This window comes from Balaenoptera ricei, chromosome 10 (genome assembly GCF_028023285.1).
Source record: "Balaenoptera ricei isolate mBalRic1 chromosome 10, mBalRic1.hap2, whole genome shotgun sequence".
In the NCBI taxonomy this organism is placed as follows: domain Eukaryota; kingdom Metazoa; phylum Chordata; class Mammalia; order Artiodactyla; family Balaenopteridae; genus Balaenoptera; species Balaenoptera ricei.
The window spans coordinates 54,762,580-54,789,872 of record NC_082648.1 but is presented as its reverse complement, the minus strand read 5'-3'; the positions used below and the strand labels follow the sequence as shown (position 1 = coordinate 54,789,872).

The following is a 27,293-nucleotide window of genomic DNA, read 5'->3' as shown; positions in this document are numbered from 1 at the left end:
CACAGACAAATGATAATGGGAATCCATTTGTGCTAGGGGAGGAGAGGAAATTGGGAATGTACTTCATAAAAGAGATGTTATGCTTGGATTTGAAGGATGACTCAAGCCTACCACTCAGAAAAGGCAAGAAGGATATTTCAGGTGAAAGTATGTGCCCCGGTGGCAAGAAGTTTATCTACAGAGGCTGCGGGTAGGGGTGAGGGAGGGGAGGGGAGAGATGAGTCTGGAAGGGGCAGGTTGTAGCCAGATTGTGAAGGGCCTTTGTAGGCTCTGTTACAGTGTGTTCGTGCTACAGCCTAGAGTGGATGCAGCCAGATGACCAGATTTATACTTTCAAAAGATCACTGGCTGCACTGTGGCATCTGGAAGGAAGGAGGGAGCCTGGAGACAGGAAGCCAATTTGGCAACTGCTGCAGTGGTCCAGATGAGCTCATGATGGCCCGCCCTTGAGCACAGGGAGTAGAACAGAGGTGGAAGCAGATATGAAAGACTTTGCAGAGGCTCTTTCTCTTTGGAGGCACTGGGCATGGAGAAGGCAGAAATGAAGACTGAGACCTCTTTCTAAGATCCTCCTCTTCCTTCTATCCTCCTCTTCCTCTGCCTTATGGTTCTCTCTCTCTCTCTCTCTCTCTCTCTATATATATATATGTATATATATATTTATACATATATAACAAATGTATCATACATATCACATATCATATATATTATATATCATATAATAGTATTTGTATATATGAATTTTTACTGAGGCTAAATGTTTTTAAAAGGAGAGGGAAGGGCTTCCCTGGTGGCGCAGTGGTTGAGAATCTGCCTGCCAATGCAGGGGACATGGGTTCGAGCCCTGGTCTGGGAAGATTCCACATGCCGCGGAGCAACTAGGCCTGTGAGCCACAACTACTGAGCCTGCGCGTCTGGAGCCTGTGCTCTGCAACAAGAGAGGCCGCGATAGTGAGAGGCCCGCGCACCACGATGAAGAGTGGCCCCTGCTTGCCGCAACTAGAGAAAGCCCTCGCACAGAAGCGAAGACCCAACACAGCCAAAAATATAAATAAATAAATTAAAAAAAAAAAAAAAAAGGAGAGGGGAGACAAATGAAAAAGTACCGTATCACAAGACCATCTTGGAAAACCACTACTTATCAAAGGAAACAGAAGCATATATGAAAAAGTCAGAGCCCCCCTAAGTTCCTTACTAACTTCTCCATTCCCTCTTGTTTCTCTGGATGACCTTGTATTATTCTCGTCTATGTGAAATGCCACATATTTTTCAACGCTCAGCTTATGTTTCATCTCTAAATGAAGCCTTCCTTGACTGCCACCCACTCTGCTACATCCCTTTCCTTCGGCACAATTCATTCTTCTTTCAACTGAGTTCTCACAATGTTTTGTTCACACTTCCATGTAACCTTATGCAACATTCCAGTATGATGTGTAATTAGCTGTGTGCCTGTTTTTCCAACTAACCGCAAGCATTGAATCTTACTCAGTTTTAGGTTTCCTGTGCCTGGCACAGGGCTTGGTACCCAGGCAAGTGCTCAACCAATGTGTGCTGAGTGGATAAATCCTGTACAAGGGGAACAAGCAGTAAACAGTAAAACAGAAAGGTTTTTGTGATGCTGTTACTTGGTAAGATAGTTTGTGATAGTACCTAGTGGGGAAAAGACTTGACATTCGTAAAATTTTGACATGACCTGCAGTGCATATTAGAATTCTGGGATTTGGTACTAAGAAAAAAAGTCAGTGGGAGATTTGAGGAGATCTCTAAGTTTTTTCCCTAAAATCTCCTTGCCTTTTCCCTAAGGGCATAAATAGAAGCCTTGGGTGTAGAGCACCAGGAAACCCACTGGCCATGTGTGGGGAAAGGCTCCTCCTATGTAATTAGATGTTAAAAAAAAGAAAAGTTCTTTTCGACAGGCACAGGATTTTGGCTGAAGTTCAGCCACATACCTATTTTAAGCTGAATTTGGGTATAGCCCTAATAATTACAGTTGCTCTTTAGAAAAAGAGCCCAAGAGGTTTACCTGGAGATTTTTTCCAGATGTAAGCAGGTATGTGAGAAGCGCAGTAATGAAGATGTAAACCGGATGAGGCCATTTTGTGCCCCCCAGTCTTCTCTCCAATCGCACCAATGCTGGGAGATGTTCCCCAGCAATCATAAGGATGATGCAACACAGCCATCTAACAAACACCAGATGCCTGACTCGCCTTACAAGCTGTAGTGTTAAAGAGAAGGGGGGCGAAACACCAAGCTTGAATGCCTTTGCGGTTATCAATCTGTCATGAATTGCAATCAAACAAACAAACCTCTTGATTCCGTCACTTCTTGGGACAGGTCCATCATATGCCCTGCAGACCTGCTCTGGGTGTGGTTAGAGGCCTCTGGAATCTGTCCCCCTCCATCAGTCTCCCACTGCAGAGTCTCACTGACTTAGTGACATCGGTAAGGACATCCCACCTCCACCCCCCTGCTCCAGGCTCTACATCTTTCTAGATGAGGAGAGATTAACTAGATCAGCAATGCCAGAAATGAAATAGTTTGATCAAATGCATCTTTAGTGTCACCGCTATTCTTCCTTTTTTCCATATGGATGCAGAAAGTGGCTTATTTTTTTCTGTGGTAGTTAGACATTATTTGGAGTATTAAGAGAAAAAAAAGAAATTCTCCATCAGTGAAGTGTAAAAAAATCAAGGTGTACAATGCTATTTAGCCCTCTCTGAGATAAAGCAGTCACCCAGCAGAATATATTTTGGAAGGGCAAATTACAATTAATTTGAAATAAATAAGAAATGATATAAACGCATTTTCCCCCTCGTGTAACACCTGCCTTACTGAACCGAACACTACCCGCATGGCCAGGGTCTACAGCGGAGGCACTTCAGTGCTGAGTAGGGAGCACAGCCTTAGAAGCCTTGAACAAACTTGGATTTCAATTTGAGCTTGACCATGTACTAGCTCTGTAACTTACCTTAACTGCTCTGAGCATCAGCTCCACCATCTGTAAAATGGGGTTAAGACTACCTACCTCATACTAGAGATAATGGATCAAGTGCCTGACTTACAGAGGTTGCTCAATATACAGTATCATTAAGGTAAAAAGAAGTCCCATGGTGAGATCAAAGGCCTTGGGAATAAAGCTTCAGGCAACCTCATCTTAACTCTTAGGACTCTCTCCTGTGCTAACGTATACAACCTCTCTGTAGTTCATACCCTGACAGTTGGCTCTTCTTCTTCTAATGCAAGTGCTTGACATAAGCTTCAATTGCCAAGGCATCCACTGCACTTGAAGGAAGTCTATCTCGAACAAACACAGTGCAGCCAAACGACAAGATAAGGAGTCAGGACACATGCACCTCCTCAACCCCCATCAGGAAGATGCTTTGTTTTAGGGATCTTGGTCGATTTAGATAACTGGCCACTTGGGCCACTTTTTCTTTTTCTCTTTTCCCACGCTTTAAATTCCAGCTCTTATGTTTTAAACTTGCCAATAAAGAGTGAGCCCATGAAGCCCCAGGGTTCCACCCTCAACCCCAATAAAAGCAGAACCCAAGGCCCATGCTCACTCTCTCTCTCTCTCTCTACCTGCAACCCCCCTGTGTGTCCTGGGGTGTGCCTGGTATGCTCCAGGGCTTGTAAGTAATACACTGTTTTTCTTCCAAGTTGCTGGGTGGTTATTGCTGAGGGCGTCTTGCAATCATAATAAGAACCACAAGGGTCTGGCCAGTGGTAACGTTGGTTCGGAAAAGGGAGATGTCTGTGGGAAGCTCACTGGGGCCCAGGTGAGTGGCTCCAGGCATTTCCAGCCAATAGCATTACTCTCTTACTATCGACAGTCTGAGACTGGCACACAACAATTGGCATAGTGGGCAGGATTGCATGATAGCCCTCGTAAGTAACCAAGGGAAATGCCCTTTACCTGCGACTTGCTTACTAACCACCTAACTCAGGTGAGTAACACCATCTGGGAAAGGACCACCACTTGGTGGGGGTCTGTCGTGCTGCCATGTGCTTTTGCATATTACCTCTGTCAAGTGTGGCCTGTGGTATCCAACCCCAAAGATCACGGCTGCCATAATAATCCAACAACCTCCCCAGACTAGCGTGATCAAGGCCATATGGTCCGACAAGATGATTAGACCAGTAATTATAAAGGCCTTAATTGGCTATTAATGTGCATAACTGTTCTCCATGCCTCAAGGCCAAGAGAGCTAAGGAGGGTGGGTTGGATCGCAAGACTATTGTCACGGCCCAAGGAGACGCTCTGGGCTAAAGGCTTGAGGAAAGGATTTCATTAAGTAAGGAGGACAGGAGATCTCTACCTGCAACCACTGAGTCAGTGGGTTGTTCCCAGTCTGTCCTAACTCAGAAGACAAATAGTCTTGCAAGTGGAAACTAGTGGCACCACCAGACGGAAAACACAACAGAGGCCTGTGGTCACTGAGCCACTGCTTTACTCGCTGCTGTAATTCTTCGTCCCCTGGCCCAGTGGGATATCATGGTCCTTGGCACCATGTTGCTAAAAAATTAATGGACAAATGCAAGTGTTCTGAATATCTAGAGCCAGTGCCTCCTAAGAACCCTGAGGAGGTACACCAGCTCCTTGATAAATGCGAAAACCCCATGGAAGCCTCTTGAGTGTTGCCCAGTGCTGGGGCACACACACATGCCAAGGCTCTGGTATTACACTCCAGAGGCCTAGAAGCTTTTCCCACAGACCCTGTGCATGTTGCACTAGTGGATACAGATCGCAATCCTGGAAACATCCATTGGGACACCCTGGAGAAGAGCAGCCACCTACAAAGAGGGCTAGCAGGAATGTCATCCATCAATATTTCCAGTAACAACATGTAAGATTAAGGTGGTGGGAGAAAATCAAGAAGTGGAAGCTGGGATCAGACTCTACCTTAACTGAAATTCAAACCTTCCTTTATGCAGCAGGAAGGAGACAGGGGAACTAATTGGCTATTGTGGGTTTCTTATTTGTTTGCCATGGGCTCTGAATTGTTTGTTACTCATAGCTGCCAAAATGCATCAGCTGGCCAGTATCTCTAAAGACCCTAAAATCCATAACTATATTAAAGATCCATCCAGGCTATGTGCTCGTTTCCTCCGAGGTACCACGTATCCTGAGCCCCTTGCGCCCTGACCTCCAGCCCCCTGCGCCCTGACCTCTTAGCTCCCTCCGGCTTTTCTGCGCTTTCGTGATTTTCAAGGCGGGCTTGTCTTCCCCCTGTGCACTCCCCCACTCCCTTCCCCAGCACGTGCAAGGTCAACAGGCTCTTCTATCTGCAGCACCTCTCAGGAAAAGTACACAAGGCCCGGCCCGAGTGAGGTGCTCCCTGCGTTGCTCAAACAAAGCCAAACAGTGCTGGGGCGTGGCACAGCCCTGTCACCTCCCGTCCCCTCAACCCTAGTAGGAGGGAGGATTGAAGCTGACTGTGGGATCCAGAGCCGGCGAGTCCCCCCCAGAGCGACGCGCGGGCCGCTCGGGCAAAAATAGACACCGAGGCTGCATTTGTCCCCCTGGGGCTCCGGGGAAGCCTGACTTCCACCCGGAGAGGGGTTCGGCTCGGCAAGGTGTCTTCCGAGCAACGATTTCTTTATGCGAGTGAAGGCACCTGAGTTCCAGTACTGGGTTAAAAGCGTCCCCCAGACCCGGCCAGAAGCCGTGTCACAAAGCTCTGCCTTCTGCCAGGCCAGAGGGGCTCTCGCATTCGAACGTTCTCTAAGGAGACCAGCGGTGCAGCTGCCTGGGACTCTGGTTCTGACCCGGTTCACAGGCGGCTCGGTTATCCTCGCAACTAGCGTTTCTGCTGGGTCTGCGCCTCGGTTCCGCCACCAGCCAGCTGCTTATGGACAGGGACACGCGCTCACCCCCGCCGCCCCCTAGCTTCACTCACAGCAAGGGCTGCCCGCTGCGCGTCCTGCTCTGGGACCTGCTTCTGGCTGTGGCCACCGTCGGACGCCACCGTGAAAAGCAGGCCCGGGGCATGTCCTCACCTTTCAACGTGTCCAGTTCCCACGAGGATGAGCGGACCCTCTTCAACGCGGCACTTCCGGGGACAGACTGAGAAGAGTGGAAAACTGTATCACCTCGCGCCAGTCAGAATGGCCATCATCAAAACGTCTACAAACAATCAGTGCTGGAGGGGGTGTGGAGAAAGGGGAACCCTCTTGCACTGTTGGTGGGCATGTAAATTGGTACGGCCACTATGGAGAACAGTATGGAGGTTCCTTAAAAAACTAAAAATAGAATTACCATATGATCCAGCAATCCCACTACTGGGCATATACCCTGAGAAAACCATAATTCAAAGAGTCATGTACCACAATGTTCACTGCAGCACTATTTACAGTAGCCAGGACATGGAAGCAACCTAAGTGTCCATCGACAGATGAATGGATAAAGAAGATGTGGCACATATATACAATGGAATGTTACTCAGCCATAAAACGGAATGAAACTGAGTTATTTGTAGTGAGGTGGATGGACCTAGAGACTGTCATACAGAGTGAAGTAAGTTAGAAAGAGAAAAACAAATACCGTATGCTAACACATATATATGGAATCTAAAAAAAAAAAAGGTTCTGAAGAATGTAGGGGCAGGACAGGAATAAAGACACAGACATACAGAATGGACTTGAGGACACGGGGAAGGGGAAAGGGAAGCTGGGAGGAAGTGAGAGGGTGTCATGGACATATATACACTACCAAATGTAAAATAGATAGCTAGTGGGAAGCAGCCCCATAGCACAGGGAGATCAGCTCGAGGGGTGGGATAGGGAGGGTGGGAGAGAGACACAAGAGGAAGGGGATATGGGGATGTATGTATATGTACAGCTGATTCACTTTGTTATACAGCATAAGCTAACCCACCATTGCAGAGCAATTACACTCCAATAAAGATGTTGGGAAAAAAAAAAAAAAAAGAGGTACCCAAAGCGCCTGTGCTACCGCACAAGAACGGGCTGTGGAGCCGCTGGGCTGGGGCAGCCGAGGTCGGGAGAAGGGCGTCCCGGAAAGCTCCGCGGGAAGCAGGGAGGCCTTCACTGTAGCTCATCACACGCGGCGGTCACCACACCGCGTCACAGTGAAACCGGAGACGTGCGCGCTGCCACCTCGTCGCGTGTGACTTTTCTAAGGAGCCCGGAACTAGACGGGCACCCGCTGGTGGCGTCAGCTCACCGCTCCTTTTCAGATAAAAATACCTGCAGGAGCTGTCGCGAGGCTCCAGAGCTCAGTCGGGCGCGCACTCGCAAAGGCCGCGAGAGTTTGCAAAGGGCTCTGGAGCTTCCGCGCTCCTCCCCAGGGCGCCTTGCGAGACCGGGGGAGGAGGTCCAACTAGAAGCCACGCCTCACGAGGTATCCCTGCGGCCCGCGGGAAAGCTGACAGGACTAGCGAGGCCTCTACGGAGGAGAAAGAGGGAAATGGGAAGGCAAAGGCCCTGGAGCCAATGATGTCTGTATCAGGGTCTTTCCTCTCCTCACTTGGATATTTATTGCCTGGTGCTGGGCCCATCCTCCCATCAGTGATCATTGCTAAGGCTCACGGTTAATGGAAAACATTATAAGATGCTGTGCAAAACTGGCAAGGGCCGATGTGTTTATCATTTTCATGACCATAGTGACCCAAATGATCCCCTCTTTGCTTCCAACCCTGAAGAGGTCCCACTTGACCTTGAGTCCAGAGAATTATTTTCACAGAGGACTCTCCCTAATTACAGGGCAGCTTTACTACATTTTATTGGGACTGCCATAACCATCCAAAAGGCACTAAAACTCCTAGGATAAAATTTACATTCTTTCTCTGTCTCTTGAAGATATATATCTTACCATGTCTTTGAAATGTAAACACCTCAGGAGGTGACTAAAACTCTTGCCCACAAACTCCTGAGACGGAAGCAAAGCGGACTAGATTTGGGACATGTAGAAGGAGGCCTTTTAAAATGCAAAATGCTATAAAAACTCTCTTGCCCGAAGTCTAGTCCACAGCCTCCTTAAGCTTACTTGTCAAGGACAAATATAAATCTTAAAAGTCTTCTCCACAAATGTTAGTAAAAAGCTTTAGCCACTGCAGCAGGTAACCTTAAATCGTTCCATCTGCCAATTTGTATTCAACTATTATTTATAAACTAGTGAGTTTTATATCGTTGTACCTGATTCATGGCTAAAATCTTGGAACGGAAGTTATAGGGTCTCGTATCTGCCTGCATGTTTATGTATGTCTATGGATGTATGTTATATTTATGTGATTTTTTTTCTTTCTACCTGCAGATGACATTGCCAAAATTACTTTGTAAAAGAGCTCTACTTAATTGGCTTAAAAATAAGCACTTATGAATTGAGTATTCCTAAAACTCAGAAATATAGAGACTAACCCAAATGTTTTTCAAGTTCACATGATCTGGAATAATCTTTGATAAATAAATCTAATTTATGTTTGGTTTAATTAAGATAGGTATTTCTTCAGAGCTGTCAGCATTAAATATAATTCAGATAAACAACTTTTATCCTACCTGGGTTTACTTGTTAAACAAATTCATGTTAACACAAAATTTGTCAGCAAGAAAAGTAGCTCGGCATGATGGCTGACCTTGGCTACTGTCTAATGAAAGTTCCTTGGTAGTCTAAACATCATTGTTGGGAGAAAATAATTTAGATATATGTAATTGGAATAAGAGTGTAGGTCAACTTTTTAGCAATAATTATGTGTTATGGGATTTCTACTTAAAAATAGTTTCCCAAAGGAACTTCTCTGGTGGCACGGTGGTTAAGAATCCGTCTGCCAATACAGGGGACATGGGTTCGAGCCCCGGTCTGGGAAGATCCCACATGCCGTGGAGCAACTACTGAGCCCGCATGCCACAGCTACTGAAGCCCGTGCGCCTAGAGCCCGTGCTCTGCAACAAGAGAAGCCCCCACAATGAGAAGCCCACGCACCGCAACGAAGAGTAGCCCCCGCTCGCCGCAACTAGAGAAAGCCCACGTGGCAACAAAGACCCAACGCAGCCAAAAATTAATTAATTAATTAATTTTTAAAAAATACTTTAAAAAGAAAATAGTTTCCCAAATCTCTTTGGTAACTTGAAACTTCAGAGTTTTGCTAAGTTTAATGATGGGAATTCACTGAATGTCTAGATCATTTCCAAATAAGAGAAAATACTGAAACGTTAATTGCTAACCAAGTCTAAGTTTATTTACTTTTGACCTCTTATTACAGAGGAACCAAAGATATTTGGGTCTGTTAGTAAACTTGGCTTCTGCCACATTGAAAAATTGTGCTATGAGGTAATGTGTGTTTCTAGAAATTATGAAATGCATTCATAAATTTACCAATGTAAAGAACGCTGGTGTAACAGTCAGTTCACAATTGCTTCCTTCTTAGTTTTAGCTAGAAATTAAAGTTTCTAAGGGTTAAGAATTCTAATTAGCATATGTAATTAAAGCTGCTAGAAATAATGAGAGATACAACCCTGTATGCAAGGAAAGTAGGATGTGTTTTTGGCAAGAAAAGGTATGAAGTATGGAGATATATTTTTTAAGGAAAAAGAAAGTAAATTTGTCTTAAAAGTAAAACTTTATTTTAGAATGAGAAAGAGGAAAACAAAGGACAAAATGGTATAGAAAGTTGGGAAAAATGAAAGAGAGAGAGAGAATTTTACTTTGTGTAGTCAAGATGGCTAAAATGGAATGAATTTATTTTAAGGGTTTTAAAAAATAAGCTTTGATATCAATAGTGCACTTACGTAAAACTAAAACTTAATTTTCTTTCATCTGCTAAAAGTAGAAAGCTTTCTTGAACTATTGCACTTAATAAGATATTGTGAAATGTTTTTCTTTACCTTTTAAGTAATCTGGCTAGAAAGCAAAGATTTTTTTGTTTTATGAAAAATTTCCTGTCTTCATGTTATCTTAATCAGGTCTTCGATTACTTAAGAAAACTGAATCTTCTCACTATTAAAATAACTTAGTTTTGCTCACAACTATGTAACCTGCTGTAACTGTAATATTGTCTTTAATATTTTTTGTCCTTTTGGTTAAGTAGATAATTAAGTGTTGTTTCATAATGACTGTGATCCTGTTTAGTCAAGTGTCCACAACCTTTTGATATTTTTGACAAACTTCCCAAAATCAAATTTTAAGTGACTTTTTTTGACCTGGAAGTAACTTTGGGATTTTACAGAGGACCCCGGAACATCTCAAAAGATTTATTCTCTCTCCTTATAAAAAGCGAGACATTATAATAATTGGGCTTATTTGATATGTTAAATTACATGAGAAGCATTATCAAATAAGAAACAATGCTAAACCATCTTTATGGATATCCTTGTATAGATATATGTTATTAATATAAGTGTTCCAGAAATTATATATGAAATTCCTAAAAATGTGATAGGTAATGGTATCAGTAATAATTCCAATTATCATCTTAAAATGTTGTTTGTTACAGAAATAATCAGATTTCCTTGACAACTGCATTATAATGAACTCTCAGATCTTTAACAAAGGGCATGTCAATAAGAATCTGTTTTCCTTGTAACAGGACACAATTGGAACCATTGAATATATTACCAAGGCTTTGACTAGAATGTCATATTTGAAAGAGAAATGCATAGACTCAGATATGACCAGACAGCTTTAAGGAATGAAGGTTGACTTTATGGAGTCAATAAAGCCCCTTGGAAAAATTGGCCTGGTACCTTGTTTACCTGGCCTGGCTCCCAGTAGGGGTTACCAGGTGACTAAGGAAGGTTACTTCTTGGCAGGTGCAGGAACTTCAGAATATTTGGGGGGAACTCGAGAAGAGAGGAATTCATCCAAATCTCTAGATACTGCAGGCAAAGTTGATGGCAAGTTTTGGACTTTGTTTCCTAGCCTAGAGAGGCTTTTAAAAGTTCAGTCTCAGATTTCTTATATATGATTCTAACAAAACAAACTTAAAAGAGCCTATATGGTCAATCACTATTCTTGCTGTCCCTATGTAAATAATCAGGCCAAGTTTATTGAAACTAGACTGAATTTGCAAACAAATTAGTCTTACTATGGTTATCTTTGATAGAAATGGAGATGATTGTAGAGAGAAAAATTATGTTTCAGTAGAAACATAATACACACTTGTGGATATTAGATTCTAGTTCTGTTAATTGTTTTTCAGGTTTTTTTTTTCTACCTATAAACTGGACTGGATAATGAATTCTTCTTGTTTCCTCGAATATCTGGCTGCAACTCTCCAAACTAATGTTTCCAATATTTCTTCACCCTACTGACTTGGAATCATTGAGAACTAAAATTGGCTTTTTAGCTTGCATGGCTCCTTTACCCAGAGCCATGCAAGCTAAAGTGGGACAACTTTATATCAACTTCAGAGAAGTCACCTCACTCGTGTGGGGACAGTCTTCATGTCTATTGTTATGTGGGACACTCAAAAAACCACCAGAGACATTCAAACTGCAAAACAGGAAGATCTATCAGATTGCCACTGTCTCCCCTCACATCCTCTGAAAATGCTTTGAGCTCACCATCTGGAAGTCTTCTTGACCAACTGCCTTCAGAACTCAGTAACTGGGATTATAATCTGTTCCAATCATTAACTTTTGTGTGTTTTTTATTTGTTTGTTTGTTTCCATAGAAATGCCTCTTATTAAATACCTGATCCAAATACCTGCACCACATGGGCCTAACTTGGAGAACCCACCTGCCTCACTGCTTTCTGAAATAAGACACAGCCCTTTAACTGAGCTGACATATTCTCAGGACTCAGAGACCGGTTCAATGAGATATGGAGCAATCTACAAACTCAGGACAGGTTCAAACCTATTTACACCAGCTGGCCCAAGTTGTTAAAATATTCCACGATCTTACTAAATCTTTGAATAGATTCCCAGGGTCCCTGAGATCACTGACCTATTTTCATGGCTGGACCTTTCAAGTTTAGGACAATGGGTACCTACAGGATTTCAGACTACTGCCTGTATAATTATTATATTTTTTGCTACTGTAATCCTATTTACGTGTACAATTTCTGTTTACAACATGCCCTATACCTGACTTTTAGCATATCAGCTATCTAGGCCATTAGTGTCCTCATCACTGACTATGATGCCTTGGCATCACAGGGTGGATTGTAATATAAGCCCTGACAGTTGGCTTTTCTTTTGCGATGCAAAAGCCTAATTTAAGCTTCCAGTGCCAAGGCATCCACTTCAAAGAGGGCTGTCTTGAATAAATGCATTGCCAGTCACGTGACTGAAGAGCCAGAACACATGCACTCTCCCTCCCCACCCCTACCCCCATGAGGCTCCTTTGCTTTAGAGATCCTGCTTGATTTAGATAACTGGCCAGCCACTTGGGCCACTTGTTTTTCTTTCTTCTTCCAGCTTTGAATTCCAGCTCTTATGTTTTAAACGTGCCAATAAAGAGTGAGCCCATGAAGCCCTCGGGTTCTACCCTCAACCCCAATAAAGGCAGAACCCCAGGCCCATGCTCTCTCTCTCTCTCTCTACCTGCAGCCCCACTGTGTGTCCTGGGGTGTGCCTGATATGCTCCAGGGCTTGTAAGTAATACACTTTTTAAAGTTTCCAGGTGATTATTGCTGACGGCGTCTTGCAACCATAATAATAACCACAAGGGTCTGGCCAGTGGTAACGTTGGTTTGGAAAAGGGAGATGTCTGTGGGAAGCACACCAGGGCCCAGGTAAGTGGCTCCAGGCATTTCCAGCCAATAACATTACCACTGATAGGCTGAGACCTGCACAAAACACTCTTACTTTGCTTTCTAGTTATTTCTGCACCTTTCTACTCCCTTAACTTGTCAGTACAGTGCTGAGGTTAAGTACTTAAGAATTACTAATTGACTTGTCCTGCTCTTTTTTCCTGAAAATCTGTCCGGGTCCTGCCTGGCCTGGATGATAAGGGTGAGTGTGTGTTTGCTGGGAATGGTAGTGGTGGACACTGCAGGGAGGGGAATTGCAAACCTTGAAATAAGAATGAGGTTCTCTGGCATCCATAATCTGACAATAGTGTGATTCTGTAACCAACCTAAAAGTTGGCGAAAATCTCAGGTAGGCCTGAGGGTCTGATTTGGTTCCTAAATCTCCGGTCACTGTGGCCTTATCCTCTCATGGTTCCATAAAAGCCCCTTACTCGCATGAGAGATTTATAGAGCTGCTTGGTTTAGAACCTATAATCATCTTTGGCCAATCCCTTTCCAGGTTGGTCCAGGACAACGCTAGCCTCTGGGAGATATTGGATGGGAAGAGTTCTTTCTAGACTATTCTTTTATGGCATGTGGCATTTTTTCAGGTCCTACATCAAAATGGTTAAATTTCTATCAGTTACGTAATACACAATAAACACTGGTAAGAAGTCAGTACAGGATGCTTGTAAGCCTGTCCCAAGGCTTTTTTTAATACTAGCATCTTCTAGAAGTCATTTCATTGTTACGATCTGGGTAATGATGGCAGTTTTCTGACAAAAAAAAGAGTCATGATTTGGGTACATGGCACCTTTGTAAAACTCTCCTAATAGGTTAAAAACATGGTGATGATGGTGATGATGATGATGGAAGGTACAGGCATAAGGAAATGAAAGAAATGGGAAAGGTCATTATGTAAATTTATGCAGTGAGATCTGTTCTCTAGTTCTTGGAATTGCTGAGATGAACCCTGCCATGGACATCCTGCAGGTCTAGAAAGGTATGGCGAGCACCACGGGGCAGCCCAAGGTCAACCCATAAATGCATACAGGAGCTAAGGTGGTGCTGCTTGATGAGAACCAGTTAGTCTTCTAGAACAAGACAAATGGGCAATGAAGGACAGGAATAGCTGAAACGCATGAAGCTTTGGGAAAACTGACCCACTTCTACAGAAAGACAACCAGTGATGACAAAATAAACCATTTTGGAGGGTCAGATAGAAATGCTTTTAGAATTAATGCTAAATGAAGTTTTCTCACGGAAAGTTCCAAGACAGTGGTTCTCAAAGTTGAACAAACACCAGAATCACGAAGAGGGCTGCTAAAACATAAATCGATAAGGCCCTACCCCAGAATTTCTGATGCATTAAGTTTAAGAAAACTTATATTTGTAGCAAGTTTGCAGGGGATGCTGATGCCGCCGTCTGGGGACCACACTTTGAGAAGCACTGTTCTAAGGTACACTACATGAAATTGCTGGCCTGTGAATTTTAGGATCCCAGGAATATGACTTAAAGAAGTGGCTGAAAAACAAAAGTCCTCATCACCTCACTTCTCCTCCCAAAATAAACAAATCAACAAAATGAACCAAAAAATTAAACTAAAAAATTTCGATAACAAATAATACTATACCGAAACTCTTCTGTTAGAGATATTTAAAGGTGAATCATCTGTGAGCAATGGCGAACCCATAATGTGTTTCCCTAGAGACGAGTCCTTGACAACAGTATGTCTCCTGTCAAATTATTTAACAGAAGCCTAGGCATCGGCACGGTATCATTCCTGCATTTTCACCTATAGCGTTATCATGATGCAACTTGCCAAAGTCCATGTCTTAAGCACAAAAACATATACAAGCTGCTGAAGATTCTGCTGAGATGAGGTGAAAGTAGAGTAATTCTGTAAATGTTTCCCTTCCCTCCAACCTTTCAGATCCCAGGAGGCCTCTCCTGGGGCCTGGGGTATGGGGAGTCGGACTAGACCCACTGTCAGAGCCCCAGCTTATAAAGTCCACACCAGATAAAAGGCCCTCTGTACAAACTACAGACATGTCAGCTGGGTAAGGAGGTAAACAGAGCAGCCTATGGCAAACTCCAGTGGATGGTCTGTGCATCTGTGCTAAAAATAAGAGAAGTCTTTAGAATCAGAGAGGAAAACATTTTTATAAAGAGATTTTATTACATAATTTCTGTATACAATAGACATAGGAAAAGGGTTTTTAATGAAAATTCCATGTCATTTTTCAAAAGTTTTGAATTGCTTGGAGAAAAATTCTTACAAAGCTATCTAAGGCAAAAGTAGTATTTGACCTTCAGAACAAATGCTAATCCCTTTCATCATATTCCATATTTAAAGCAAGGCATTTTCAATTCAATTAACATGGAGAGGTTTTCAAATCGCTATGTCATTTATGTTAAGAGTTTAAATTCATCTATAAAGTGAAAAGTTTAAACACATAGAAATGTTCTCTAATACAATATGTACTGTTGCTTTCTTGAGATCCATTCCACATGAGTGTATGGACGTACTTTTTTACACACCAGCAAAGAAACCTGCGTCTCCTAACGGCACAGTGAGGGCTGGAGCACAGAGAGGGAAAGTCCCATGCGTTTCCCATGTTAAATGGCATAACTCCCACAGATCACATACACCTCGCCATATTGACTCAGTTCATTGCGCTCCATATCCTGCAAAAATAAATCTAGTGCTCGACAGCTGACATTATTGCTCACTTACGTTTTAGTAATATATTTCTTTAACATAAGACAGAAATACACTGAAATTCGATACCACTTAAACTCAAAAGCAATCTGAAATTAAACCACATGCATACACCCACTTTCTTTTTGCCATGGATGTTGCATTTTTCTTAAAGTTGATGCTGGAAAATGTGGTAGAAGAAAAACTGGCTTTCCTTGAACGAAGACTAAGCATTAGAAGAGGAGCTTTTTGAGGGGAATGTTAAGCCCCACAATAAAACTGGAGGAACAGTGAGAATCCAGAGTCTCTGGGGAGAGGGAGAAGCCCCCGTTTATCTTCCTTGTCTACCCCAACACTGTAGCTTGTGTCCAGCAGACCCCGCGGCAGGCCACCACCTAGAGCAGGAGCCACGTGAGCCCCCGAAGGATGGACCGCACACTGGGACAGGAATGTCCTGGGAGACCCACTTCTTTAGGGATCCTTGGGTCGCTGGGAAATGTTGGGACTCCTTTGGTGAGGTCGGGAAAGACTTCTAGGATAGTCTGGACACTGAGGCTTCAAGGGTCTTAAATTCAACGTCTCACTTCTAGAGGGGAGTGAAACTTGCGAATTCCAGAGTGACCCCAGGGCCTGAGGTGACACATCTGGGAGCTGAGGGAAGAAGAGCATAGTGCATCTGGAATCTCAAAGTTGTGGCCCACATGACAATGAAGAGCCTCACCAGGAGGTGTTTGGAGAGACACAGAAGGATGTGGACATGACCACGCTGACATCGATGGATCACAACTTTTCATTTTAGTTTCTCATTATTTCTTTAAGATTGTCAGGTGTTCCTCTTTCTTATTTTGGTCTTGGTGCTTATAAGGAAAGAAGTCAGTGTTCATAAGCTATCAAAGATTTACAAAAAATTTATTTTTTAAAAATTACACTTCAGGATTAGCATTCAAGGCTACAAACACAATATATATCAGTCATAAACCATACCTTCACGCCTGGCGGCCGCAGTACCAACATATATCACCACTGCTCAGAGCTGTAGAAACCTTACGGTGCACAATGACATCCATCCCACCAGACTAAATGTTATATGGCAACTGAGCGGAGCTTCTTAGAGTAAAACCAGCCATACTGCTACAGAGAAAAATTTCTGGCTCTTGGCCCAACTGTTTCCATACCAATCAGCTAAGTCACCCTCCTCTCTGCTTCTTTCCATTTCAAATGCCTGGGCTTCGGCCTTTGAGGCAATTAGAACCAGATCAGTTTAATTTTACAACACTGATCTTCATTGTATTGCAATATAGTAATTTTCCCCTGAGAGTGTCAATTATTTTGCAAATATTCTAAGTCGTGTTTATACATAAAGAATAGGCATGGAGAGGCTAGACAGCTTGTCCCTCCTCACACAGCAGATTAGTGTCAAGGGTGGGATGCGAGCTCCTGGCTGTTTCTATTTTAAGCCCCAATGTCCTTCCAGAGGTCACCTTGCCCTGTGCACAGGTCCCCCGCCCTCCCCTCTGGGCTCCGTTCCTTACTTGCTCTTCTTCAGAGCACTGGACATCTAGTACCCAGGCTTCCTCCTCAGCCTTCTCTGCTCTCTCTTACTTCTGCTGCCTTGATGAAGTGTGTTGTTCCCAGTATTTTATTTTACACAGTGAATTCACCAAAATGCCCTTCCAGCCGCAGCTGGTATGAGGTGTGGAGGGACAGACTTACAGAAGGCAATGGCAGGTGCTCTTCTTTGTGAACTTTGGACAAAACAGGGCTCAACATTTTACGGTTATCTTACATTCCAATGTTTTCAACGAAAAATAAAAATAAAATAAAGGCCTAACCAATGAGGTCATGTTTGCTTCTCTGCCACAACACTCAGTGTGCCCCCTCAGATCTGGCAACAATTTAATATAAGGAAAGACTTTAGACCTTCACGCCCTTTTTGGGAGAATAAAGGACCTCAGCCCAAACTTTCCACCAAAGCTGAGAAGTCTCACAAGACATCACTCCACCCTTATCTTAGGTGGATCTGCACAAATGCCTCCAGGCCGTGTGTCTCAACACCCTGCCCCCACCCCCCCCACCGAGCCCTGGTCTCCGCACTGCAGAGGAGATCTTGATTTTCATGTCTGAAGACCAAGCACCTTTTGCCTATTAAGCAAGGAGAAAAAAAATCCAAAGAAGCTATGTAGTAATGCCAAATGCTACGTAAGTGGCTTGTGAAGAAGTTTCACAAAGCTACCTCTGAGGTTCACTAAAGTTACAAACAGTTCCCGATCTAGTCAATAGCAAAATGCATTGATGGCCAGGGCCTCTGTTTAAGCAAAAGAAGAAAAATATCAATAGCATAAAATTGCTCTTCTATTTTTGAAAAAATATATCTGAGATAGATGCTCTCGAATTCGTTTTAATAAGCTGTGCATTAAGTACACTTGTTTCCATCAACTCCTCTACAGCTCCATCTTGTCGCCCTGGGCCGGGCTGCCCCCTGCGCTGTCCCCACTGGCGCCGCTGATCTCTGCAGGTGTGAAAGACAAGGACGCAGAGTTTATGCAGTATCTTTTGCCAGTTGGACGAGGTCCGTCGTCAAAAATGTGCCCGAGGTGAGCACCGCACTGAAAGAGAAGAGCAAAATGTAAGTCAACAGTGTGTACAAAGCCGGCTTTGAGGGGAACTCGCGTTCAGCAGTTTAAATGGATGACCGGCCTGTAGAGAAATGATGGAAGCCATCATGGATGATTTCTAATCTGCCTGTCAATAGCTGCAAAGATGGTTTCTGGCAGGTTTTGCACCACATGCTGAGAATAAAAGACACTAGAATTGTGCATATCAGAAATCATTTAGGAGCCACTGTATCTTCTGATCTGTGAAGCCAGCTGAAAAATGACTGCAGTAGTTTTATGAATTGAGTTGACCCTTGATCTGGACCTCTGGCACTGCTTTTGGCTTTGGATGGGTGGCTTTCAGATATGCAGAAGTCCACTGTAAAAGATACTGTTTAACTGGCCATGATGGAGGTGACGTTTGCTTTCATGGGCAGTAAAACTTAACATCAGACAAGCATTGGATGTTCTTGGAACCCAGCAAAGCAATAGCAAGACTCAACAGATTTATGTCACAGTCACCAAGACTGCAGTGGGGCAAATGGAAATGTCACTAGTCCACACAATCGGTTTTTCTGGCCTCCAACAGGTGGAGTGCCATGCGGGCTGCCTTACCTGCACAAACTGGGTCACGTGGAGAAGGAATAAGCTGTCGAGCTCATTCCATGCTACTGACTATCCAAAAAGCTGGGGAAGGAGGAGAGGCAGAGAGTCCAGACCGAGGCAGAAGGAGGGATGGTTGGTTATGATGGTGTTAAGAGAAATCCAGCCCAGAGAAAGCGTCTCCAGAAAGCCTGGCTCACTGAACAGAGCCCGCACTAACCAGTGTGCTGCTGGATTCGGCTCCAGGAGACAACAGCACAGGCCACACTTACCTGTCCCCCACCCTCCTCAGCAGGGACGGGGCTGAAGGGTATGGGGACGTTAGTGCTCCGCATTCAAACAGCCTGTGAAAACACATCGTTTGTCACGTAACAAAGAAACCAAAGCCTGGGGCAAATGACCCCCCTTCATTCATTTCACAAATATTTATGGAGCGTCTGCTACATGCCAGGCACTGTCCCAGACTCTGGAGGTACAGGCAGTAGCCTCACGGAGCTTACATTCCAGTGGGGGAGACAGACAATACAAAGGAAATAAGGGACTGTAAAGCACAGTAGGTGGAAGTAAATGCTAAGGAGGAAAACAAAACCGAAAACGAAAACCAGAAAGTGAAACAGATTGTCAGGTTGGGGGCTGACATTTTAGGTAAGGTGGCCAGGGGTGGTTTTTCCGGGCTGGCTTTGGGATAAGAACCTGGAGGAAGTGAAGGAGCGGGAGATGCTCTCCAGGGGAGAGCATCTCAAGCAGATGGAGGAGTCAAGACTTAGGCAAGAACGTGAGAGAAGAGACATACAGATGGTTTATTAATTCTTCTCACTGTGCTCATTTGGTGTATAAAACCCTTATACATTGCAAGGAAGGAAAATAGGAGACGATGAGAGAGAAGTGAGGGATGGTGCTCATTACAGTGGAAAGCACCAGAATCTCAGTTTCCCCATAGAAAGTGCTAAATTCAATTTTCGAGGGTTCTCTAGTTATTAATGAATAGCACAAATAGCAACTTCAACTATAGGGCACTTCCATGGTAAAAGTGCATTCTTATTTTACTGCCAACATACTGTGTCAGTTTATTAAAGAACTAAAAATGAACCCTGAACTGATTTGATCTGTTGCCTGGAAAATATGAAACAGGCCTAAAAAACAAATCTTGCATTATTTTACTGCATTTTATGCAGGTTTAGGTAATATCAAGGCTGACAGCTCAGATTGCTTTTCCTTTCTATAAACAATGGAGACCAAATTTTCAGGCATCAGCAGCTAAGATGCACCAGTAAAAATACACATGCTTACCCAATGGACACAGGAAAGCACCTATTTCTGCCTGCCAAAAGAGTCAGCGTGCAGGCCAACAGGAACTGGTGCTCTCGGTGACCAGTACGTGTGCACAATTATTGATCTCACGTGCAGCTCCGGCTCTTCAGTCACCTGGCATCTGAGAGGTGGAGTTTTCACATAAAAGCCTCAGATAGTTTTTTTGGTTTTTCTTTTTTTTTTTTTAATGAGAGAATACAGCTATCTGGGCAAAAATAAACGATATTGCCTTTATTAATCATCTCAAGCATACTTAGAAAACAGTTCTCTTTACCTTACTACAAAAATAAAGCATAGCAATGGTATACTTGAAGCCATTTTGTAGTATTTATTTCCCAAATCATTCATTTCCCAAATCATTGTTAAAAAATCCAAATTAGAGTAATTTAATCTGTTGGACTGGGTTGGTTATCGGCCTGCAGTTTCATTTGAATCAATGAAGCTAGTGATTTCAATAAGAAAAACACAGATTCTAGATGTCCCCCATCCAGGCAAAAGAGAAAGGGAGCGGGATGAGGAAGAGAAATTGTAGTGGAGAAAAGGCAACAAAAATCATTGGTAATTAAGTATATGGGTTGGTGATGGAGTAGGGAAATCCTCAGAAACGGTAATGGTCCCCTAAAAACAATAGTGATAGCTTCATCGCGCTTGCACAAGGTGTTCTGGAAGATTCACTTCAGGCTTACATAACTGAGGGAGGAGCAAGGTGTTCATTTATATCTGTGCCACCACATACATGCCCATCCGGTTGCCTGCAAAGTTGTAAGGCCATTTGTCTGAAGGAAGCCTAACCAACACAGTACCATTTCTGCTTCCTCCCAGGAACACCTAGTCTCCCATAAAAGACCAGTACCCGGTTTCTTTTAAAAGTGCACAAGCCCTGAAGGCTCCTCCCTGAGGGGAACACCCATGGAGCCCATTCTTTCCAGCTTCTACCCCTGGCGGAAGGCTACGATGATGAATGAAAGTTGTCAGAGATGCACTGTTTCTTTAGCCACCTGAGAGCTCTGCGTCCCGGCCCCAGCCAGCTGGCAGTGTGCTGGGATCCCTCAGCACACCTGGTTGAACTGAAACAAACTGGTTGCCCAATGAAGAAATCTCTGAAACCTGCTGTTAATGATTTATTTCAGGGTACGATCTTCGGTGTGCATTTTGAAAGTTGTTTTAAAATGGTTATGTATTTCTTTCTTTTACAGGTAAAATACAAACTATGACTGAATATTCCAGCTCTTATTCTGAGGAAGCATGAGATAAGCATTGTTCAAAAGAAATAATTTAAATTCCCATGGGAATCCTTTATCACCTAAGCCTCTCAGAAAAACTGGCAACTAAAGAACCTGTAGAGAACAAAGGGAAAGGACCCCCCTCAAAAAAAAAGACAAGTGATTTACATAAAATTTAACATAATTCCTTAAAATCTGACTGCAATTCTCAATTGTGTGCATAAGAAACACAAATAGTGCATTCAACACAGTTACATATTTCTGCACTGATATATTTCCAACTGTCCTAGAAGGTTTTCTCCCAGCTATTCCTAGGATGTTTGGGGTTTTATTATTATCATTTTCTCTTAAGTGTTTGATCTACAAGATGAAGCAGTTTCAAAGCAGGGCTTTTACACTTGGGCACATGGGGCAGGATGGGAAGGAGAAAAGAGTTTTAAGAAGGAAAGCAATTTACTTTGCCAGTAGTATCCTGTTTTCTCCCATCATTATCAAAGACACTTGTGTGTAAGTAGGGCTCTTTTCCTCTGTGCTTGTGATATTAATCTTTTGCCAAGGAAATGATTGTGAAGTCACCAGTTTAGCATTATGATTTTACTGAAAGATCAAGAAAAAGAGGGGCTGTGAGTCTGAAATCCTATTGTAACACATGGGTATCTTTAATCATCAGCAATATATGAGTTGTCATCTGCAAAAGATTAATAAGGTTTGGGGTTTTACCAAAAACTGCTTAATGTTTTTTAAAAAATTTATTTATTTATTATTTATTTTTGGCTGCATTGGGTCTCTGTTGCTGCGCACGGCTTTCTCTAGTTGCGGTGAGCAGGGGCTACTCTTCGTTGCGGTGCGCGGGTTTCTTATTCAGTGGCTTCTCTTGTTGTGGAGCATGGGCTCTAGGCGCACGAGCTTCAGTAGTTGTGGCACACAGGCTCAGTAGTTGTGGCTCGTGGGCTCTAGAGCACAGGCTCAGTAGTTGTGGCGCACGGGCTTAGTTGCTCCGCGGCATGTGGGATCTTCCTGGACCAGGGCTCAAACCAGTGTCCGCTGCACTGGCAGGCGGATTATTAACCACTCCGCCACCAGGGAAGCCCAAAAACTGCTTAACTCTTGAAAAGTACTTTGTATTGGTGGATATTTACCTTTCTGTTGATTTGGCTGACTTAGAACAAATTAATAATGATCTAAAACAAACTTAAGGGACTCTACCATAGATTCAAGCAGTAATAGTTACAGTCATAAATAGAGTCCAACTTGGGTAAACTCTGGGTTCTTCCTCAAAGATTATTACAAAAAGTTAAGTGATTTATTGGTCTCCCATTTGCTGCAGATGTAGAATTTTGATCAAAAGGAAGAATTCCCCAAGTATTTCCAGGAGAGACTTACTTCGCTGAACTACAGCTTAAACCATGCAAATTTTACCTCTTTGCACTGAATTTAAATTCCTGACAGTGTTGCCTAGCAGGCTGGGGTTGGAGGATTAGGAAGAAGCTGTCAAGCAGTTACTCACAGTAGTCAGTGAAAGTGGAATAGAAGCAATATATTTTATCGCTAACTAAAAATGTTAATTAAACGAAATTAAGAAAAATTCTTTATAACTGAAAATTGTTAGGAAATTGCTACAGCCAGGGGGAAGATACATACGCCCACCAAAGTGGGCAAATTTAAGATAAAGGTCCTCTTTGGAGGAGACAACTGGAATATAATTCCTCAACTCAGTAGGTAGAACAGTAAAAGAAAACAAATATAGTTGCAACAAAAATCAGAATGCAGCAGGGTAACCAATCTCCTCCACAAGCAGGAATCCTGAGGAAGACAGTGAAGAATCTCTACTACCCTTGCTTGTTCTCTGTGCTGTTAACTTAAAGATCAGGCACTGAGCTAGGCTCCTTACACAGCAATTCTTTTAGAAGGACCTGACTGCAATATTTCTCTGAGAAGTGATTACAGTACTAAATAAATCTTAACTTTCTCAATAAAAATTTTACTACAGTATTACTACCTAAGAAGTCAGTGGAGAGAACAAACGTATGGATACCAAGGGGGAAAAGGGGTGGGGGGATGGGATGAATTGGGAGATTGGGATTGACATATACACACTATTGATACTATGTATAAAATAGATAACTAATGAGAACCTGCTGTAGAGCAGAGGGAAGTCTACTCAGTGCTCTGTGGTGACCTAAATGGGAAGGAAATCCAAAAAAGAGGGGATAGATGTATACACATAGCTGATTCACTTTGCTGCACAGTAAACTAACACAACATTGTAAAGCAACTATACTCCAATAAAAAAATTTAAAAAAAAAAAAGGGCTTCCCCGTTGGTTCAGTGGTTAAGAATCTGCCTGCCAACGCAGGGGTCACAGGTTCGAGCCCTGGTCCGGGAAGATCCCACATGCTGCAGAGCAACTAAGCCCACGAGCCACAACTACTGAGCCTGCGCTCCAGAGCTCGTGAGCCACAACTACCGAGCCCATGTGCCACAACTACTGAAGCCTGCACGTCTAGAGCCCATGCTCCACAACAAGAGAAGCCACTGCAATGAGAAGCCCACACACCGCAATGAAGAGTAGTCCCCATTCCCGCAACTAGAGAAAGCCCATGAGCAGCAACGAAGACCCAACTCAGCCAAAGATAAATAAATAAAATTAAAAAAAATAATAAAAGAAGAAGTCACTGGACACAAGGAAAAACTACAGTGTAGTATAATGAGGTGGTAGGTACGGCTCCCAATGTGTTTACAATTCTTACCCAAATATGAGGCCTAATTCACTGCATGGTGTGATCCATATCACAATGAAGAAGAAGGGGCAGGGGAGGAGGAGGAGAAGGGAGGATGGGGGAGGGGAGAAGGAGAAGAATCCTAAGTAGTAAAGCAAGAATTAGAGACCAATACATCAAAAAAAAAAAAAAAAAAAACCGCCATATTGCCAGGCAAGCAGGTTGAGTCTACTGGTTTCATCCACAGAAGCTCAGTTTATTTGTGTAAGTTGGCAGTAAAAGGGTCTACGTGTTTAGATGCTCCATCTTTACCATAAGGAAAGAAGCATTCCACATACCATGTCCAACTGAGAATGTCTCTAAGATACTGAAAACATCTAATAGATTCTTTATAACACAAACCCCTTTCATGCAATGCAGTCCAGAGAAAGGACAAACCATGTGAATTCAAAATACAACAAGAATTTTAGAAAGAGGAGAAGCAAACCAGACAATTTTGCCATACCATGTCACCATCCAAAAGTTTAAAAGAAAAGAAAAAAAAAAAGATGGGAGAAGTTGCAAGTAGGAGAAGAGACTACCTAAACTGAAAGAATAGAAGGTAAAAGAAGATAAACTGATAATGAAAAATAGTGTTAAGGGTGAGAAACTAGGAAGTAAGATACAAGTGGTTACTCTAGTAAGGAAACCATTAAATCAGTTTTTTTCCCTCGAGTCAAGATAAAAAGGATGAATGAGAAAATGGACAAGAGAAAACTAAAGAAAAATGTAATACAAGAGGAAAATAAATGTCTGTGTCAAACACAAATTAGAAGACAAAGAAACTGAAAGGAAAGACACCCAGCACACTTTAGCTTAGTGAGCTCTTAGTGTACTGTGGGGCAGACAGGCCCACTCTGTCCACACAGGAAAGAGTCCAGCAAACATATTCTTTGGGGCTGGAACCCAATTATTTTCTACGTGGTACTTACTTCTCAAAGCATGCATTTTTACACATGCATTAATGGAACAAATTTCCCTCTCTCTTCTCTTTAAATTTAAGAAAGAAATGGAACAAATATCCCTCCCTCTTCTCTTTAAATTTAAGACTTTTATTTAAGAAAGGGTCACTTTCTAATGTGAGAAATAAAGGTGGTGGAAAAAGAAGCTGAAATGGAGTAGGTCAGTCAGTGTTAGTTCTTCACCCAACTGTTAGGAAAGGACCAAAGAATAGTAACAGTCACCTAGGCCTTAAACCAAAGGGCTGAGAGCTATGCTTGGGTTAGCTTGGTATCTGTTATGAGTGTTGCCTAATTTGGGCACAGTCTGTGGGTTTCATTCCTCTGGTCACTGTAGGACATCTTCCTAATGGTCTTGTCTTGACTCCTACTGGTGTTACCTCAGTGGCTGGCACAGGGAAAGGAGGAAGTATATTCTAACTGTGAATTATAAGAATTAGTCACAAAGACATCAGAGTAGGGCCTGAAGGAAAGGTATTATCTTATGCCCCACTTTTTCTGTCCCTTTTTTATTTGATTTTCATAGAACTCAATGTTTGAAAGTGGGTTCTGAGTGAAAAGGAAAGTAGCAGTCATATAACAGCCTTTAAGGCAGCTTAAAAAAAGAAAGAAAAAAACAACCATTAGCCTTAAGAGAGGTTTACTAAGTACTATGTACCTAAGTTACAAATTACTGTGTACCATCCAACCTCACTTTTTTGTCAAGTATTTTAGATTCCTGGGTAGATATTCACAATTTGCTTCTGTGGCAGTTATAACAAAAATCAATAAAAATTCAATTGAATCCAAAACTGAATTGAATTTAACTGCTGAGGGATCAGAGGATTTGGGTTTGTTTTGTTTTGTTTTCTTATTTCAATATGACTCTTTGTGGTACATGTATCTATCTATCTATCTATCTATCTACCTACCTCCCTCCTATCTACTTATTTATCCAACTGAGCACCGTAAAGAGCTCTGGAGCTAACTGCCCAAATTCAAGTCTCAGTTCAATCTACGAATATCTACACAAGTGTAATTGCTCTCCTTGTGCCTCCGTTTTCTCAAGTGTAAAATGAGAGAGAATAACACTATCTAGTCATACCGTTATTGTGAACATTTACCAGGGGAGTTTTTAAGAATGTGGACGTTCAGGCCTCACCCAAACCAATTAAATTAGAATCTCTGGGGGCGAGGCCCAGGATCAAAAAGTACCACTATCTTGCTCAGACTCAGATCTGAGAAACAAGGGTGAACTGAAAATGTGACTTGGATAAAATATAAAGCCTGCTTTTCAAGGGAGAGAGTGGTCCTCATACTTAGAAGACAGTTAACTTGCCAGCCTTATTTTAAAAAAATAAAACAGGAATTCATCAGGTGGTTAGGTTCAAACCAGTCTCCTTCCCTACTTGGTAGTAAATATGGTACCTACTCCCTAAAACTCACGTGCCTGATGAAGGGGGTTAACGGTCAGGTGGAAGAATGCTGAGGGAGGCCCACGTGGCAATCCCTTTGCTATCACAGCTGCCTGATTGTGCCCCCTCTACCTCTGATATGTACTGTACAAGAGACAGCCCCCAACAAAACACTCTGTAGTATCAATGAGTTCCAGTGCCACAATACTCAGACTTTATATTTCACTTATTTAAAGCAAATTAGAGCAGGACTACCTACTCTAGAATAAAATGTGCAGTTGCCCTAGTTCTAGAGAACTAGAAGAGACTATCTAATGTGCAGTTGCTCTAGAACTAGAAGGTTCTGGCTATGTCTCTGGGCTTAAGCACAAAACCCCCAAAAGTTCAAATTTCTTGATTAGGATGACAGATTAACTATATTTTTGCCTTCTCCTCAACACACGTTCATTTTCCCCCTTAGATCCAGCACTAATTCGGTCAGAGCAGGGTGGAAGGAACTAACTAGAACATCCTTGGAAATGAGGATAGGCCTATTCCTAGGAGAAGTAGAGAAGGAATTACCTTATCACACATTCCCTCTCTGCCCTCACACAGCCCACCACTGAACTTCCTCTTCCTTCTGCCGTTCTCCAATCTCCCTCCTCACATCCACCCAAGGAGAGCTGTTTCTGGGGTCTTTGTTGACCATGTTGGGATCATTACCATTAGAGGTATCATAACTGAATAATGAGCGCACAGAACTGCAGGGAGAGGGGGATTATGTAAACAGATTATGTGAGGCCATGTGATGAAATCTTCACATGCCCTAAGAATGGCCCATTCCCCACTGTATTAAGTCAATTGAAGATGATTTTTCCCACCAATGATTTTGTTTAATAGTGTTGAAGCCAATGACTGACATTTAATTGGACTTGCTAAACTCAAGACTGAGATGTCATTAGGACTTGATAGAGACTTCATTGTGTTTGTCCCTTTTGTGATGGGTCACTTGGCCTTAGTTGCTATATTTAGTACAACCAGGAGTCTTGAAAGTGCTTGCAATGCAGAGTGAGCAGC

At 42.8% G+C, this 27,293-nt stretch overlaps 1 protein-coding gene and 1 long non-coding RNA gene across 6 annotated transcripts in view; both read right to left on the bottom strand.

Annotated features, from left to right (window-relative positions):
* The window catches only part of LOC132372595 (uncharacterized), a 242,174-nt gene extending 234,936 nt beyond the window's left edge, over positions 1-7,238 (bottom strand). For both annotated transcript variants that reach the window (XR_009505208.1, XR_009505209.1), the window contains exons 1-2: positions 6,938-7,238; positions 6,001-6,067 (exon numbers count right to left, since the gene is read on the bottom strand). This is a non-coding gene — a long non-coding RNA (uncharacterized LOC132372595). The remainder of the gene's footprint in view (positions 1-6,000; positions 6,068-6,937) is intronic.
* A 9,049-nt stretch (positions 7,239-16,287) lies between these two features.
* The window catches only part of MSRB3 (methionine sulfoxide reductase B3), a 161,866-nt gene continuing 150,860 nt past the window's right edge, over positions 16,288-27,293 (bottom strand). For all 4 annotated transcript variants that reach the window (XM_059936422.1, XM_059936421.1, XM_059936423.1 and 1 more), the window contains one exon: positions 16,288-18,000. In XM_059936422.1, the coding sequence (XP_059792405.1) occupies positions 17,836-18,000 (165 nt within the window). In that variant the 3' untranslated portion in view covers positions 16,288-17,835. The remainder of the gene's footprint in view (positions 18,001-27,293) is intronic.